The 19285-nt window shown below is 40.2% G+C and overlaps 1 protein-coding gene across 2 annotated transcripts in view; it reads right to left on the reverse strand.

Moving 5' to 3' along the window:
* The window catches only part of tcea2 (transcription elongation factor A (SII), 2), a 79691-nt gene that overhangs the window by 51222 nt on the left and 9184 nt on the right, over nucleotides 1-19285 (reverse strand). For both annotated transcript variants that reach the window (XM_059980666.1, XM_059980667.1), the window contains one exon: nucleotides 12760-12865. In XM_059980666.1, the coding sequence (XP_059836649.1) occupies nucleotides 12760-12865 (106 nt within the window). The remainder of the gene's footprint in view (nucleotides 1-12759; nucleotides 12866-19285) is intronic.

Genomic DNA, 19285 nt, shown 5'->3' on the forward strand with positions numbered 1-19285 from the left:
TTTTCCTATCTGCTTCTGACCACCTACAGCACTGTGCAAGTCTTAGGCACATGTAAAATAACCTGCAAACCAAAAATGGTTTGAAAAATAATGAAAAGTTTCTAAATATCAGATACATTACTAAAGAGCAGTAAACAGTAAAAGAAAGACTAAATTAAAATTTGGTGCGACCACCTTTTTCTCTTAAAATTGCTTCATGCTGTTTTATAAAAAATATCAGCTGGTAGTTTGCTCCATGCTGCTTGGAGAACTTGCTACAATTCTTCTATAGACTTTAGCTGTCTCACATGCTTCTGACTCTCCAGGTAATCCCAGACAGACTCAATGATGTTGAGATCAGGGTTCTGTGGAGGCAAAACCATCTGTTGCAGAACTCTTGTATGTTTTTCTGAAGATAGTATTTTTGTAATAACCATAGCCATGTGTTTGGGGTTACTGTCCTGCTGCAGAATTGTTAGAACCAATCAGATGCCTCCCTGATGGTATTGCGGGATGGATGAGAATCTGCTTGTACTTCTCAGCATTGAGCATTCTATTAATCACCAACGCCATTTGCAGAAGTGCAGCCCAAAACCAGTAGAGAATTTTTGCTGTGTTTCACTGTTTACTGCAGACACCCATTCATGCAGCACTTTCCAGCTCTTCTGCAGATAAACTGCCTCCCTGTTTGAGCCAAAATGTTCAAATTTTGACTCAAAAGCCCAGCACTCTTGCTGCCATTACTCAGCACCCCTATCCTGTGTTTTAGTGCGTAGAGAAGTCTCTTGGCTTTGTTTTCACTTTGGAGGACTGGCTTTTTGGCGGCAACTCTTCCAAGCCAATACTGACAAGACTTCTCCGGACTGTAGGTGTACTTGGGTTCCAGTAGCTTCTGTGAGTTAAGAGCTGATTGTAATACTAGACTTCTTCCAATTTTGAAGCAGTTTGATGTACAAGTGGCCCCCGTTTTCCAAATGTTCGCTTTATGACACCTCGCTTTTACGAAAGACCTACATTAGTTACCTGATTTCGCTAACCAAGGAGTCTGCTTTTATGAAAAAAGGCAGAGTGCACCCCGAGCTGCCAAGCTCTTCCCCTAAAACTGCATTCAGCATCAAGCCACTATAGCTTAAACATGTGTCTGTGAGCATCTGTGCTTTATGTCAATTTATTTTGTGCCTCCATTAGCAAGATCTATCCTAAGGTATCGGAAAAGCCTAATAGAGCTCGTAAGGGTGTTACGCTTAGCATAAAACTGGACGTAATTAAGTGTTTTGATTGTGGTCAACGAAGTAAGGACATTGTCCACGCATTGAACTTGCCTGTGTCCACTATTTACACACAGAGAGAAAGAATTTTGAAAGCTGCCGATGTTACTATTGGTTCAGCTCATAGCAAATATGTTGTTGTATAAGAAAGAGGGGTAGGCATAATAAGCTGTAGCTTCAGCCTACACCCTTTTGGTCTGTTTTAAAGAATATCTATGTTTTTGTTGTAATTTTGTCCTATGAAATCATCGTTGTAAATGATGCTTTTTGTTATGTTTGCACTGACTAAAATAAATTAATTTCATTTCTTTTAGTCTGCTGGAAACTTTTCAGCAGCTTCATAGTTTAACGTTTACTGGACAGAGTGCTTCGGCTGATACTGAAGCTGCCCAAAAGTTCCCAGCAGAACTGAAGAAAATAATTACAGAAGATGGTTATTCATATAAGCAAGTGTTTAACTGTGATGAAACTGCAACTTATTGGAAAAAATTGCCAAGCACCCCAACCTCCAACGACTCAGCCTAACACACCATCATCAGTGTGCTGTCTTCCCAATTCCGGTAAGTGAAACAACACTGTACATACATTATTTCTACTTTATATAGGCTGTGTATTTTTGTGTTATTTGGTATGTTTTGGCAATTTCATAGCTTAAAGGTTACCGGAGAGAGTGCTTCCGCTACGCTAGTAGCGCCACACAGTGAGATTATATGCTACGTAGTGAGATCTTTGCTACGCTAGACAGTGCTGCAATGATTGCAGAAAAGTATTCCTACTTTATACAGGCTGTGTATTTATCATATCATTCCTGCTTTTACTATATGTTAGTGTTATTTTAGGTTTTATTTGTTGTTTGGTATGATTCTGTAGGTTATTTTTTGGGTCTGGGAACACTCTCAAATTTTTCCCATATTAATAAATGGTAATTGCTTATTCACTTTACGACATTCCGGCTTACGAACCGTTTCATAGGAACACTCTACCTTCAGATAGGAGTGGTAAACCTGTACCTCTTATCTGTTGCACTCAATTTCTGTGGACAACCATCGGATTTCTGGTCCTCAACACTGCCTGTTTCTTTGTGCTTCTTCCGAAGAGCTTGGAATACACATCTTGAGACTCCTGTCTGCTGTGAAATATCTGCTTGGGAGAGACCTTGGGAAGAAAGCGTGGCAGTGCCTCGACTTCCTTTGGAATTTACAAACTTTGAAAAACTGTCATAGATCTGTATTGGAGAGCTTACTGACTGGCTGCATCACAGCCTGGTATGGAAACAACAATGCCCTTGAATGAAAAATCCTACAAAATGCAGTGGATATGTCCCAGTCCATTACAGGTAAAGCTCTCCCAACCATTGATCAAGCCTACGTCAATTTCTACCTCAGGAAAGCATCCATCATCAGGGATCCCTAGCAGCCAGGACATGCTCCCTTTTTGCTGCTGCCATCAGGAAGAAGGTACAAGAGCCTCAGCACTCTCACCACCAGGTTCAGTAACAGTTACTATCCCTAAACCATCAGACTCTTAAACCAAAGAGGATAACTTCACTCAACATCACTTGCCCCCATCATTGAAACGTTCCCAGAACCAGGACTCACATTCAAGGATTCATCTCATGGTCTCGATATTTATTGCTTATTGATTTATTATTTCTTTCTTTTTGTATTTGCACAGTCTAGTGTCTTCTGCATTCTGTTGAACACCCAAGTCTTTCATGGATTCTGTAGTGGTTATTATTCTATACATTTATTGAGTATGTCCACAAGGAAATGAATCTCAGGGTTGTTTATGGTGACATATATGTATTTAATAGTAAAATTTACTTTCAACTTTTAACCTTGCTGATGCAGGATGACCACTTTATGTACTGTTGCTGTGCTCACTCTTGCCACGGTGTAAGAACTGATGTTAAATTGTCACATCTGCCACACCCTTACTTTTCAGTTTGGTTGTCCTTTACCCACTTTGATTCCTTCTATATCCGTTTTTGTTTCAGTTAATCAGCTTAACTCATTCAACCCATTATGTCAATGATAATTAGCATCCCATTTGTTACAGACAAGAGAAAATCTGCAGATGCTGGAAATCCGAGCAACACACACAAAATGCTGGCCAGGCAGCATCAAGGAAAAGAGTACCATCAACACTTCGGGCCGAATCCCATTTGCTATCTTTGTTTAATCACGCTTTGGGCTATATGCCTAAAAAGTAATCAACTTTTTAATTGAAAAGTGGTCTACTTCTTAATATGTTTCTTTCCTTAATGAAATATAAAAAAATTCTCTACAACCTTTATACTTTATAAAAACGAATGTTCGTAAATCTAAAATTTGATCTTTACCAGCAACACACTAATGCAGTAGACAAAAAACATCCAAAACAAAAAATCTCAAAAAATCTAGATTGCCCAAGACTTTTGCACAATATTGTACAAATCCAATTTAGATGATCAGAAGGTATAAAATGTTAAAACATATAAAATTATAGTAAGAGGCCAAATACATTTTATTTCATGCCATAAATGACTACCAAATTTAATGTAAAAATTACACATCAGAAACTTCACTTTCTTAAGAATATTATGAACTACTGGCAGGTGTCACAACTATTCAGTGGCTAAAAAACAATTTCCTAATAACTTTTGATATAGTAGCTAGACAACTATGATCATACTAAATGCTTATCACACCTTCCACTAAAATTTTTTGGGACTCACTAGTTCACACTGCTGTCGCAGCACAAAAAGAATTCATTCAAAGCTTATTTATCCTTCCCTGCAACAGTCACCTCACACATCAACATTTTCATCATTGAACAATTTTCACACTGCTCCCACTGAGACAAAAAAATGATGAAATGATTACACAGCAAAATTAAAGGGTGCTTCTAACATCATAACAATCTTCTGTTATACCATATTGGCATTTCATTTGGAATAATGCACTTAATAAAGCAATCTAAAATTCAGTAAATTTATTCCTAGGATTCCTGTAGTTGGCAATGGTAAATCACTTTTACCAACTTCGTTTCATCCTCACACATCTTAGGATTTCTAACCTGCCAAGTTCAAAATGATAACTGAAGTACTCAGTGTTTTGCCAATTTAAAAATCAAACTATTGCTAGCTTTTCGTTGCTGTAATATTTATGGAAAGTAACATAAATTAAAGGCCATGAAGTCAGGACACTTACTCAGAAATCCGATGAGGCTCACTGAAATGTATAAAACACTGTTTTAAAAATCACTATTTGTTCTCTAAAAATTAGCAAGATTTAGCCAACCTGAACCGCATGCAGCTAGAGAAAGCAAACTGTAGCAACTTAAAATCAAGAGTAATTTCCAGGAAAAGGTCAAATTAACTTTACATACACAGGGAGCCAGTTCAAGAATATTAGAAACACTATTTCTATTAGCAATGATATGAGGGAATTTGTCTTGTTAAATAAAAAAAATCAAAAATTACATTTCCAAAACAAAAACATAAAGACGTTGGAAACTAGTGTGTAAAGCTGAGTTAATGCTTCATGTTGAAGATCCCTTCATCAGAACATAAAGATAAAAGGGGTTTCCACCTGAAATGTCAACTTGGTTTTCTACAAATGCTGCAAGTCAGATTCATTGCTGAGTATCTCTAGCATCTTTGGTTTTCATTCAGAAATAGAAATTTTAAATAGAAATGGAAACTAATTCAACATGTTTTCCATAACTTGAAGTACTTAGGTATTCTCAACAAACCTGAGGAAATCATGAAATATTTCACTAATATCAATCTTCTATTTAACTGATATATAGCGAAATTTGTAAAACTTCATTATACATGTGAGATTTATATAATCAAACATCTTTTTCCACTTTCTAAAGTAAGATAATTATATTTTTAAGTTATGATAAATGAAATATTTTGAAAATAATTATAGTCATAGCCATAGAAAACTACAGAACAGAAACAGGCCTTTCGGAAATCTAGTCCACAATGAGCCATTTGAAGTGGCCACTCCCAACGACCTGCACTGGGACCATATCCCTACGATCCATGTATCCAGACTTCTCAAATGTTGAAATTAAGCTTGCATGCACCACTTGTGCTGGCTGCGCGTAGGACACGCTTAAGACCTTGAGAGAATAAGTTTCCCCCTCATGTTCCTCTTAAACGTTCACTCTCAACTCATGATCTCTAGTTGTAGTCCCACATCTCAGTGGAAAAAGCCTGCTTGAATTTTCTCTATCTATACCCCTCATAATGTTGTACACTTCTATCAAAACTCCTCTCAATATTCTACATTCCAAGGAATAAAGTCCTAACCTATTCAGTCTTTCCTATACCTCCAGCCCTCCAGACCCAGTAGCATCCTTGTAAATTTTTTCTATACTTTTGTCAAACTTATTTACATCTTTCCTGTAGGTAGGTAAACAAAACTGCACACAATACTCCATATCAGGCCCCACCAACATCTTATACAACTTGAACATAACATCCCATCTGTACTCAGTACTTTGATTTATAAAGGCCAAAGTGCCAAAAGCTTTCTTTACGACACTATCTACCTGTACCACCACTTTCAATGAATTATGGATCTCCATACCCAGAGCCCTTTGTGCTACAGCACTCCTTACTGTTCACCCTGTAAGATCTACTCTGGTTGGTCCAACCAAAGTGCAATATCTCACATTTGCCTGCATTAAATTCCATCTGCCATTTTTCAGCCTATTATTCCAGCTGATCCAGATCGCTCTGCAAGCCACGATAGCCTTCCTTGCTGTTCACTACACCCCCAAATCTTGGTGTTATCTGCAAATTTGCTGATCCAGTTAACTACATTATCATCCAGATCGATGCTATAGATGACAAACAACATTGGATCCAGCAGCTATCTTTGCAGCACTCCACCAGTCATAGGCCTCCCATCAGAGAGGAAACCATCTACTACCACTCTGGCTTCTTCCATAAAACCAACGTCTAATCTAATTTCCTACCTCATCCTGATAGAAACATAGAAAATAGGTGGGATAGGCCATTTGGCCCTTCGAGCCTGCACCGCCATTCAGTATGATTATGGCTGATCATCCAACTCAGAACCCTGTATCTGCTTTCTCTCCATACCCCCTGATGCCTTTAGCCACAAGGGCCATATCTAACTTCCTCTTAAATATAGCTAATGAACCGGCTTCAACTATTTCCTGATGCCGAGCAAGTGAACCTTCTTGACCAACCTCCCAAGTGGGACCTTGTCAAATGCCTTGAAGTCCACGTAGACAACATCTACAGCCCTGCTTTCATCAACTTTCCTGGAAACTTTCTTGAATAACTCAAAGACTGGTTGGACATGACCTACCATGCATAAAGCGTCGTTGACTACCCTTAATCAGTCCATATCCATCCAAATACTCATTTATCCAGTGGCCTAAGAATTCCTCCCAATAATTTTCCCACTACTGATGTCAGGCTCACTGGCCAATAATTTCCTGGTTTATATTTTAGAAGTTTTCTTAAACAGCTGAACAACACTGGCTACCTCCAATCCTCCAGCACCTCACCTCTCACTAAGGCTGATTTAAATATTTCTGCTAGGGTCCTAGCGATTTCTGTACTTGCCTCCTGCAGGGTCTGAGAGAATACCTTTTCAGGCTCTGGGGTTTATCCACTCCAATTTGCCTCAAGACAGCAAACAATTCCTCCTCTGTAATCCGTATAGGATCTATTACGTTGATGCCATTTTGCCTTAGTTCCTTAGACATTGTGTCCATCTCCTCAGTAAATACTGATGCATTTAAGCTCTTCCCATGTCGTTTGGTTCCACACATCTGTTACCATTCTGGTCTTCCAGAGGACCAACTCTGTCCCTTGCATTCCCTTTGCTCTTAACATATCTGTAGAATCCCTTAGGATTCTCCTTCACCTTGTCTTCTAAAGCAACCTCATGTTTTCTTTAGCCCTCCAGATTTCTTTCTCAAGTGTTCTCTTGCATTTTTTATATCCCACAAGTACCTCATTTGTTTCTGCCTGCCTATATAGTACCTGCAATGCATTTCCTTTTTTTTTAAACCCACGCCTCAACATCTCTTGAAAATCAAGATTTCCTAATCCTGTAATGTTTACCTTTTATTCTGACAGGCACATGCAAGCATTGTACTCTCAAGATTTCACATCTGAAGGCTTGCCACTTACTAAGTACACCTTTGCCAGAAAACAGCCTGTCCCAATCAACATTTGCCAGATCAAAATCATATCATCAAAATTGGCCTTTCTCCAATTTAAACTCTCAACCCAAGGATCAGACATATCCTTTTCCATAATTACCTTGAAACTAACAGTATCAACATGGGTGATCCTAGTAGGCTCAATAAACTGATTAGAAAGGTTGGCTCTGTTATGGGAGTCAAACTGGACACACTGAATGTTGTGGTAGAACAAGGAACCCTAAAGAAAATCCTGGAAAGTGTTTCTCACCCTCTGCATGCAACCTTGGCTGAACAGAGGAGCACTTTTATTAACAGACTAAGAAAATCGCACCACTCCGAAGAGCGCTACATGAGGTCATTCTTACCCTCGGCCATTAGGCTCTATAATGAGTCAACCTATAGCCAGGGAAGTGATGACCCCCTCCCCACCCCGTTAGACACTTGGAAGTAAGTTTGTTTTATTCTTTCTTACTTCTCTTCTAATATTTATATATCTGTGAACTTATAATGCTACCATGACATTGTAATTTCCTTTGTGATCAATAAAGCATCTATCTATCATGGCCACGAGATGCAAAGTGCTCCCCAACACAAATTTTTGTCACCAGCCCCCTCTCATTCCCTAATAGAAGACCTAGTATTGCACTCTCTGTACTTGGGACTTCTATGTACTGATTAAGGCAACTTTCATGAACACATTTGACAATCTCCATCTCATCTAATCCTTTTTCAGTATGAAAGTCCCAGTCAATACAAGTTAAAATCACCCATCACAATCTTTATTGACACACTATACCATTCATAAAAGCTTACAAGGTGACACCCCACTCCCCGCCAACATTACACAAAGGGCTTTATTTCCAGGAGATGATAACAAGCCTCTGTGCACATGTCAAGAAAAACACTTGGAAAACAATTTACTTTTCCCCCATATAAATTCCATGAGTGAATTTTATTCTGTACCTCAGTTTTTTTGGTTGTGATTTGCAAATTCTTCAATAGTGAATTTCTGTTATCCTTACAGATCACAACCCTGGAAGCCCTGTGCTTTAATTTCACACCTAACTCCCTGAACTCACTTTGCAGAACTTCGCCACTCTTCCTACCCTGGTACCACATGGACCCTCTCACTTATGAATCCTGAGGACTTGATTCGAAATATCCCAGATGGCAACATACCATCCAGGAATCTCATACTCATTCCCCAAAGTAATGAATCCCATATCACCACAGCTCACCACGTCCTTTCTGAGTCACAGATCCAGATCAGTGCCAGTGTCCTGACTGCTGTGACTTTCTTCTGCCTGCCAAAAGTTTCCAAAGGTATTAAGGGACGGCCATGGGTACTGTGCACTGGCTGTTTTAACCCCTTTCCTCTTCCTGACAGGCACCCAATTTCCTGCATCTTCCACCTTGTGTGTGACTACCGCTCTAACAGCCTCCCGAATCATTCAGTTCCAGCTCCAACTCCTTAACACAAACTATAGAAGCTGCAGCTGGATGCATTTCTTGCAGGTATAGGTACTAGGGATCTCCTTGCCTTCCCACATCCCACAAGAGGAGCATTCACAATATTTCCTGGCATTACTACTATTCTTAACTGAGCAATTGTAAAGACAGAAAACAACAAACTATGGGGATGAAAAGAAAAACTCCACCTACAGTTTTTCTGCCTTCTCTGACTGAAGCCTTGAAGTGCTAAAGCCTCAAAATATCCAACAACTCCAATGGCCGCTCCACTTGCCCTCCTTACTTTGATATACGGAGAGTTGAAAATGGCATATTCAGACGACCCAATCAGTGGCAGGAGCTGACCACAGCGATAACGTTACTCGCAGATCAGTGACGCCTGTTTGAAAAAAGAGTTTCGCAGGCATTCAGGCTTACTCTGACTGCCCAATCAACAGCAGAAGCAGCATGTTTAAAAGTACAGAAGGGACAAGCAAGACGGCCATTCTTGGGAGTAGGTCAGTGGTGAGAGTAGGAATGTCAAGCTTTGGTGCAAAGGAGGCTTTGGCTCAAAGGAGGCAGTGGCTCTGGGTAAACTTCTTAAAGACCCTGTTAGGGATCTGGAGCAGCAGCTGGATGATCTTCGGCTTGTATGGGAAAAAGATAGCTAATATTCTCTGTTTGTTTCGGACACTGTGCTGCTTAATTGGGGTAGGAGACTGTTGCCGAACAGTTACTGACCAGCACCAGTTGTGTAGCCGCTAGAAACTGCTCTGTGTTTAGAGTGAAGTTTTTAAGTAGCATCAGTTGCTTGTGCTTGTGATATGTTATCCATTTGGGCTGAAGGGTGCCATTTCAAGAGTTTTTTTTTATTTTGTAAATCAATTTAGGTTTTTTCCCATTTTACTTTAAAAAGTTCAGACCCTTGTTAAGATTTGATGGAAAAAAATCTGACACAAGCCGCAAAAATTACCCTACTGGACCAAATTAAAAACTATCTGCCTGACACCACTCATTGGCAGCTGGCAGAGGAAATTTATTGTTGGATTATTGACGCTGCCTTCAATGCCTTCCTGCATGAGGTAGGCCTTTACCTGCACTAGGTGTTTGTGCTGATTTTGTTCTTTTACAGTCAAAAATACAGCTTTATAGTACTGTAGTAGCGTGGGTAATGTTCTAATATGTTCTGTATTTCACTTAAATGCATAATTTGGTACTCAGTTAAGTGGTAGTTTGTCTTCATTTTTTTAACTATTTCCATGAAATACCCACTAATTGGGACACGGCTTAAAAGTACTGGTCAACTTCACCATGGATGGCCCCAAGCCAGTCCGCAAAAGGAGGAGAGTTGGGCATAAGGCCAACAACCCCATCCCTTAAAAACCAATGCAAGAGAAATGCCAACAGAAGCTCTAAAGATCTGGGAGTGGAAGGATACACCAAAATGGGCTACATGTGGAGACAATGTGAAAGACCAGATGAGGATAGAGAAGTCAAGCGAGGTACTGTTGGCAGCCTATGCCGCAACAGAAGTGATAAGGCATAAGTTAGTTAAGTATTGGTCCCAATGTGTCCCACATAACCAGATTCCACTGTATCTTTGCAAATACAGAAAGCTATTTGTCAAATATAATCCAGAATTAAATAGAATGTTTTATCCAAATTAAGAGTGGATTAACTTTGATGACAATTCTTCCGTACTGACATTTGATAATGCCCCAAATTTGCTGCACCTTAAACAACAATGCCATTTTGTTTCACTGCAATTTCACTGCACCACTCCTCTCAGTCCCAATTCCCCCACCATTCACCTATGGGGCAATTTAGAACAGCGAATTAGCCAACCAACACACCTTTGGGGGTGTGAAAATTAATGAGAATGGCCACTGGGAACTCTTGTAGTAAAAGGAGAATATGCAAACTCCACGTGTACAGCACCATATGACAAAACCTGGTTCAATAGCTGATTTAGAAAACAGCACAATTAACATATCCTATTATCTAGAAAATCAGTAATCATGGAAACTGGCAAGTTCTTAACTCCAAAGGAAGAGGAGTTGAGTAAGAGCATCAATATCCAAGAGCATAAGCCATTTGCATTGGTTTTGTTTAATAAAACAAATTGTATAAGAAAGGCATTGTAAAACGCAAAACAATCAATTGTAAAATATGCCAAACTTGAGCAAACAAGCCTATCCATCCTTAAATTAAATATTATAGTTAATTTAATATAATTAGAGTTAATTTAAAAATTAACTGCAATTCACAAACACTTAAACAACATATTTTCAACAATCTTTAGCAGATTTGACCAGCTCTTCTGCACCTCTTCAATCGAGTAGTGCTTTAAACATGATGCAAGCGCTTTATTTTAACATTTCACCTGAGTTTGCTGATGACTGCCACTGGGAATGGTCTGGAGATTTTCAAGACGCCATTTTTGGAAGCAAGGTTTGCCTCACCAGCTCTATCCATGATAAGCATCACACAGCTGCTGCAGTTCGACAATGTCAGAAATCAGCCCAAGGAAACTTCATGCCTTCCCACAAAATAAAACAAAACAACAAAAAAAAAATGGATCCAACTATTACGAAGCATGCAGTGCAAATCTTTAATAGTAATCTCACACCCTTGAGATTTACTTGACACTCATCCTACTTGAAGACCATCAACTTTTGCTGAGGTATAAGCAGCAAGCTGCCAAAGCAATACCCACGTGCTCACCGCTACCGTGGAGGCTGACAGGAGATTGAAAGCTGTTAAACTAAGGACATCACAGCCAAACTTATTCTCTCCATGCCAAATATTCACCACAAATTTTCCAGCAAAAAAAAAACGTTTAGCTAATAGGAATAGGAGCCCTGGGCAAATTACCCCCCACTTAAACTAGAAATACTGAAATTAATCAATACTTCATTAATAAAATCAGCAAACTCAGAATCCAGAGATCAAGATTAGAATTTGTTACACAACATATTGTGTAATTTAACTTATTGCTTTAAAGGTGATACACTTGCTATATAATTTTAGAAGTAATCCAATTTTTGCACCCATTAGTTCAGCATTCACTGAATTTTTTTTTCAAAGTAACAGGGATAAAAAAAAACACAATCTGCCAGAAGGTACAGATAAACTCATTTAAGCTCAAATCTTAATAAAATGCATCAAAGGTAAAGCAAAAAGCAATAAAGACTTGTACATAGTAGATGAATTGCTAAAAATCTTTAGAACATAGAACCAAATTGGAATGAAAATTAATATATGGACATGTATTTTGAAATTTGGAACAATGTTAACAAAATTGTGATTGACAGAAACAAAGAACACTTAAAACAGTACAATGAAGCACAACTAGAGTGGTTCAAATACATAAATCACTGGGGCAACAAGTGCAGAGAACCTGTACTAATTAGAACAAAATAAAGCACAAATTAAATGCTAAATTTACACTAAGTACCCAAATTCAATATTAAGTACAGTAAATCTCTATAAAATTTTTTGAACAATCAAAATAGAATAGTAGGATAAAAATTACACACAATGACTATCACAGGACAAAAATTAATGACATCACAGGTTTCAAACAGACAACAGATTAAGTGTTTAAAAATTTCTAAGTTGTTATCATGCCCTATCATTACTTATGCATTATGGTCATCAAGCCAGAACTATCTAATTATTTTTAAATATTGTTGATTTTAAGTTGCCCAAGCTAAGAATTTTACAGCAAATTGAATATACTACCACTTAACTCATGCATCAATTCCAAAAATATTCCATCTGGTTTGTCTACTGCATATAACCAAAATGCTTCATTATCTTTTAGTGGTTGAAATGTATACAGTTAGAGAATACTATTTTTAATCAGAACACTCAACATTACCTAATAGCTTCTTCCATGATTTGATAAGTGACTTGGCAAGTGTTGTGACTTCTTCATCTGTGCTTTGTTTTCTAACAGCATTCACAGACATTCCAACCCGTGTGGACTATAAGGATGAGGTGACATTAATCAATATCAAATTAGAAAAATAACTTGATTAATGAAACTGTCATTTTCAAAACCATTTAGCTGTAAACTCCTCCAGCAATCAGCTAAACTGCAATCTTAAAGTTTTTAGATTATGTAAATTGTTCTGTTCTTCACAAGGATAAATATCATTTTTATTTTGGTAAAACATCTTGTATTGTCCTAGAAAAAGAAATGGTAGGACTAGATTAATCTGGAAAATTGTTAGGTTGGTAGGCAGCTCTGAATAGTGCAAAAGTTATCAGAGATGCATCTCAGTTAACTATGATCTACATTATGACTTGGAACAAAAGTGACATACAATGCGTTGAAATTTACAGATAACACTTAGTTACACAGCTAAAGCAATGAAGATAAACACATAATAAAATGACAAAAGGGAAACGGATGGAATACGATCAGAAACAAGGATGGCTATCCTTGATAATATGCAAGCAATTAAGAAGAAAAATCGTAAATTACAGCAAGTGTGCAAAAAATGCAAGAAGTTCAGTTGAATGAGACCGGCTTACTTGGAATGTTACATGAGATATTAGCCCCATACTGAAAAACTGATTATACTGACCTTTGAGGAGATGCTATATAGTTCCATGATTGAAACATGATATGACTTTTATGGTATGGGAAGTATGGCATGAAGTATGAAGTAAAATGGGGTTCTACACTGAGAAAGAAACAAAATGTTTTTGTTGAATTGTGCAGTTCTGCAGAGGGTTTACAGGGTCACTTTGAAACAAATATTCACAATTTAAGCACATCAGGTATGAAAAGCAGAATACAGGAGTCCCCCACTTCGCAAATATTCACTTCACGCCACTTCGCTTTTACAAAAGACCTACATTAGTAACCCGTTTTCGCATCACAAAGAGGATTTGCACTTTTACAAAAAATTTTCCCATATAAATTAATGATTCTTCGCTTTATGCCATTTTGGCTTAAGGCAGGCTTTGTAGGAATGCTCTACCTTTGTAAAGGGGGGGGACACCTGTACTTTTATTTATCTTATTATTTGGGACTCTGCTGTTCTTTGCAATCCCATTTAAATGCAAGATGAAAGACAAGGAAGAAAAACATGATGCATGACTGAATATGACATGGGAGAAACCATACTGAAAGGGAGAGAAACAAACTTAGAAAACGTTAAGCATTCAGAGTAGAAATAGGAAGATATTTCAGATGAATACATGGCTTGAAAAATGGTGCAAGGGGGAGGGATTCAAATTTCTGGGGCATTAGAACCAGTTCTGGGGGAGGTGGGACCGGTATAAACAGGATGGTCTGTACCTGGGCTAGAATGGAACCAATGTCCTAGAGGGAGCATTTAATACTGCTGTTCAGGAGAAGTTAATGTGGCAGGAGGATGGGAACAAGTGCAGAGAGACAGAGGGGTGTAAAATGTGGGTAGAAGCAAAAAGTAGTAAGGTGAAAAGTAAAAGTGGCAGGCAGGCAAATCCAGGGCATAAAGCAAAAAGAGCCACTTCTCAACATAATTGTATAAGGGCTAAGAGTGTTGTAAAAACTAGCCTGAAGACTTTGTGTGTCAATACGAGGAGCATCCGTAACAAGGTGGATGAAATGAATGTGCAGATAGTTATTAATGAATATGATATAGTTGGGATCAGAGACATGGCACCAGGGTGACCAAGGATGGGAGCTCAACATTCAGGGATATTCAATATTCAAGAGTGATAGACAGGAAAGAAAAGGAGGTGGGGTAGCATTGCTGGTTAGAGAGGAGATTAATGCAATAGAAAGAAAGGACATTAGCCTGGAGGATGTGGAATCGAGATGGGTAGAGCTGCATAACGCTAAGGGGCAGAAAACGTTGGTGGGAGTTGTGTACAGGCCACCTAACAGTAGTAGTGAGGTTGGGGATGGCATTAAACAGGAAATTAGAAATGCGTGCAATAAAGGAACAGTAGTTATAATGGGTGACTTCAATCTACATATAGATTGGGTGAACCAAATTGGTAAGGGTGCTGAGGAAGAGGATTTCTTGGAATGTATGTGGGATAGTTTTCTGAACCAACATGTCGAGGAACCAACTAGAGAGCAGGCCATTCTAGATTGGGTATTGAGCAATGAGGAAGGGTTAGTTAGCAATCTTGTCGTGCAAGGCCCCTTGGGTAAGAGTGACCATAATATGGTGGAATTCTTCATTAAGATGGAGAGTGACATAGTTAATTCAGAAACAAAGGTTCAGAACTTAAAGAAGGATAACTTTGAAGGTATGAATTAGCTTAGACTGGCAAATGATACTTCAAGGGTTGGTGGTGGATATGTAATGGCAAGCATTTAAAGATCGCATGGATGAACTAAAACAATTGTTCATCCCAGTTTGGCAAAAGAATAAAACAGGGAAGGTAGTGCACCCGTGGCTTACAAGGGAAATTAGGGATAGTATCAAGTCCAAAGAAGCAACATATAAATTAGCAAAAAGAAGTGGCACACCCAAGGACTGGGAGAAATTCAGAGACCAGCAGAGGAGGACAAAGGGCTTAATTAGGAGAGGGAAAAAAGATTATGAGAGAAAGCTGGCAGGGAACATAAAAACTGACTGTAAAAGCTTTCATAGGTACATGAAAAGAAAAAGATTGGTCAAGACAAATGTAGGTCCTTCACAGTCAGAAACAGGTAAATTGATCATAGGGAACAAAGACATGGCAGACCAACTGAATAACTACTTTGGTTCTGTCTTCACTAAGGAGGACATAAATAATATTCCGGAAATAGTAAGGGACCGAGGGTCTAGTGAGATGGAGGAACTGAGGGAAATACATGTTAGTAGGGAAGTGGTGTTAGGTAAATTGAAGGGATTAAAGGCAGATAAATCCCCAGGGCCAGATGGTCTGCATCCCAGAGTGCTTAAGGAAGTAGCCCAAGAAATAGTGGATGCATTAGTGATAATTTTTCAAAACTCCTTAGATTCTGGATTAGTTCCTGAGGATTGGAGAGTGGCTAATGTAACCCCACTTTTTAAAAAAGGAGGGAGAGAGAAACTGGGGAATTATAGACTGGTTAGTCTGACATCGGTGGTGGGGAAAATGCTAGAGTCGGTTATCAAAGATGTGATAACAGCACATTTGGAAAGAGGTGAAATCATCGGACAAAGTCAGCATGTTTCTATTCCAAGATATTGCAGAAGATATCTCCAGAGCCCAGAAGAGCACATAGACATATCCTCAGCCCTTTTTCAGTATGCCAAAAATAGTCTGCAAAGTTCAAAGTAAATGTATTATCAAAGTATATACATGTCACCATATACAACCATGAAGTTCATTTTCTTGCAAGCGTACTCAATAGATCCAATCACCATTAATAGAATCAATGAACGAATGCACTAAAGGGGTGGAGAAGCAGTGTGCTAAAGACAATAAACTGTGCAAATGCAATAAAAAATAATAAATAAATAAGCAATAAATATCAATTCCTTGAAAGTGAGTCCATACGTTGTGGGAAAATTTCAATGATGGGGCAAGTGAAGTTGTCCCTTCTAGTTTAAGAGCCTGATGGTTCAAGGGTAGAAACAGTTCCTGAACCAGGTGGTGAGAGTCCTGAGGCTCCTGTACCTTCTTCCTAATGGCAGGAGCAAGATGAAAATAGGCCCAAGGTGGTGGATAAATGCCAAATTCCTGCGATAACACTTTGCGTAGATGTACACAATGGCAGGGAGGGCTTTAGAGCTTTAACCAGTGACCATTTTGGACATTGGAAGTTTTGAGAGGGGATTTCACTCAGGTCCACTGCCAGAGTAGAAAAGTAAGCAGCAGGTCACTGCTGCTATGCAATAGAGCTTTGACCAGTGACTTGTCCATATTTGGGATTGATTAACAAGAGCAAATTAAAAGGCAGGGGTAAGCACCGCTGTCATCGTCACAATGGCTGTTGTCTAAGTGGGCAGAGTCAGACAGTGGTGACCTTGAGGGTTTAGCTCTTTGAGGCTTGTCAGAGAAAGCAAACTGAAGTAAAGCTCTAGGTTAAATTAATTTGTCTCCTTGCCTTCTTTATATCTGATCAGCTAGGAGAGTAGAGATGTCAGGCAGGATAGTGGAAAGCTCCTCTTGCACAATGTGGGAAGGCAAGACCTCCAGTGTCCCTGACTACAACTGCAAGGTGCATCCAGCTGCAGCTTCTAACACTCCACATTAAGTAGATGGAGCTGGAAGAGGATGAACATTGGTTGCTGCTGCTGCACAATAGAGCTGTGACCAGTGGGAAGCTGGTTAAATTGATCATTCGGGAGGCTGAAAGGATGCTAGATAGTTACACTCAACATGCAGGACACAGGAAACTGGGTGACAGTCAGGAAGGGGAAAGGGTTTTAGGGGCCAGTGCAGATGACCCTTGTGCCTCAACAACAGGCATAGCACTTTCGATACTGTTGGGGTGGTGGGGGGGGGGGGGGGGGAGAGGTTTGACCTAACAGAGGAAAATCACACAGTCAGATCTCTGGCACTGACTCTGGCTCTATGACTCAGAAGGGAAAAGTTGGGGGGGGGGGGGGTGCCTATAAAGAAGGTGGGGGGAGGGTGGGAAGAAGGCTGGTAGGTGCCAGGTGAGAAACCAGTAAGGGGAAAGATCTAGGGGTGTGGGAGGGGAAGCAGGGAAGGGATGGGCAGGAAAGGTGAAGGAGGAATGTAAAAGGAAAGCACTATGTGTAGTAGAAGGCAGAATCATGAGACAGGTGAAAGGCAGCTGGAGGAGGAGGCAGAGTGAAACTGGGAAAGGGAGAGGGAACGAATTACCAGAAGTTGGAGAATTCAATATTCATGCCAAGAGGCTGGAAACTACCCAGACGGTATAGGAGGTGTTGCTCCTCCAACCCGAGTCTGGCCTCATCATTGCGATAGAGGAGGCCATGTATGGACGTATCCAAATGGGAACGTGAAGCAGATTTGAAGTGAGTGGCAACCGGGAGTTCCTGTCTGTTGTGGCGGATGGAGTGGAGGTGCTTGACGAAGTGGTCCCCCAATCTGCATCAGGTCTCGCCAATGGAGGCCACACCAGGAGCACCGGATGCAATAGATTACCCCAACAGACTCACAAGTAAAATGTTGCTTCACCTGGAAGGACTGTTTGGGGCCCTGAAAAGAGAGAAGGTGCAGGGACAGGCATAACACTTACACTTGCAAGGTTAAGTGCCAGGTGGGAGATCTTTGGGGAGGGACATGTGGACCAGGCAGTCATGGAGGGAACAATCCCTGCGGAAAGTGGAGAGGGGTAGAGAGGTAAAGATGTGTCCGGTGGTGGGGTCCTGTTGAAGGTGGCGGAAGTTGCGGAGGATAATATGCTGGATCCGGAGGCTGGTGGGATGATAGGTAAGGACAAGGGGAACCCAGTCCATGCTGAGGTGATGGGAGGATGGGGTGAGGGTCGAAGTGCAGGAAATGGAGATGCGGGTGAGGGCATCATTGATGACAGCAGAAGGGAAACCACGATCCTTAAAGAAAAAGGACATTTGAGATGTCCTGAAATGGAAAGCCTCATTCTAGGAGCAGATGTGGCGAAGACGGAGGAACTGGGAATAGGGAATAGCATTTTTGCATTTGGCAGGGTGGAAAGAGGTATAATCGAGGTAGTTATGAGAGTCAGTGGGTTTATAGAAGATGTCAGTGGACAGTCCTTCTACTGAGATGCCACTCACTTCAACTCTGTTACACATTCCCATTCGGATATGTCCATACATAGCTTTTTCTACTGCCATGATGAGGCCAGACTCAGGCTGGAGAAGCAAAACCTCGTATACCGTCTGGGTAGTCTCCAGCCTCTTGGCATGAACATTGAATTCCCCAACTTCCGGTAATTCCCTCTCTCTCCCTTCCCCCATCCCAGTTTCACTCTGCCTCCTCTTCCAGCTGCCTATCACCTCTCTCATGATTCTGCCTTCTACTACACAGTGCTTTCCCTTTACATTCCTTCTTCACCTTTTCTGCTTATCCCCTCCCCCACCCATTGATCTTTCCCCTTACTGGTTTTTCACTTGGCATCTACCAACCTTCTCCTTCCCACCCTCCCCCCACCTTCTTTATAAGGCCCCTGTCCCCTCTCTCTTCAGTCCTAACGAAGGGTCTCAGCCCAAAACATTGACTGCTCGTTTCCACAGATACTGCCCAACCTGCTGAGTTCCTCCAGCTTGTTTGTACGTGTTGCTTTGACTCCAGCATCCGCAGTGTACTTTGTGTTTGTGAATACAGGTTTGTGAAGGTGTTATACTTGAATGTGCGCAGTACAGGCAGTCCCCGGGTTACATACAAGTTCCGTTCCTGAGTCCGTATTTAAGTTGGATTTATAGGTAAGTCGGGACAAGTACAACCAGTATTATTTAGAATCAGTCAAACGTTTGTCTTAGTATATAGTAGATATATTTTACCTTTCTATG

The sequence above is a fragment of the Hypanus sabinus genome, chromosome 9, assembly GCF_030144855.1.
Source record: "Hypanus sabinus isolate sHypSab1 chromosome 9, sHypSab1.hap1, whole genome shotgun sequence".
Lineage (NCBI taxonomy): Eukaryota > Metazoa > Chordata > Chondrichthyes > Myliobatiformes > Dasyatidae > Hypanus > Hypanus sabinus.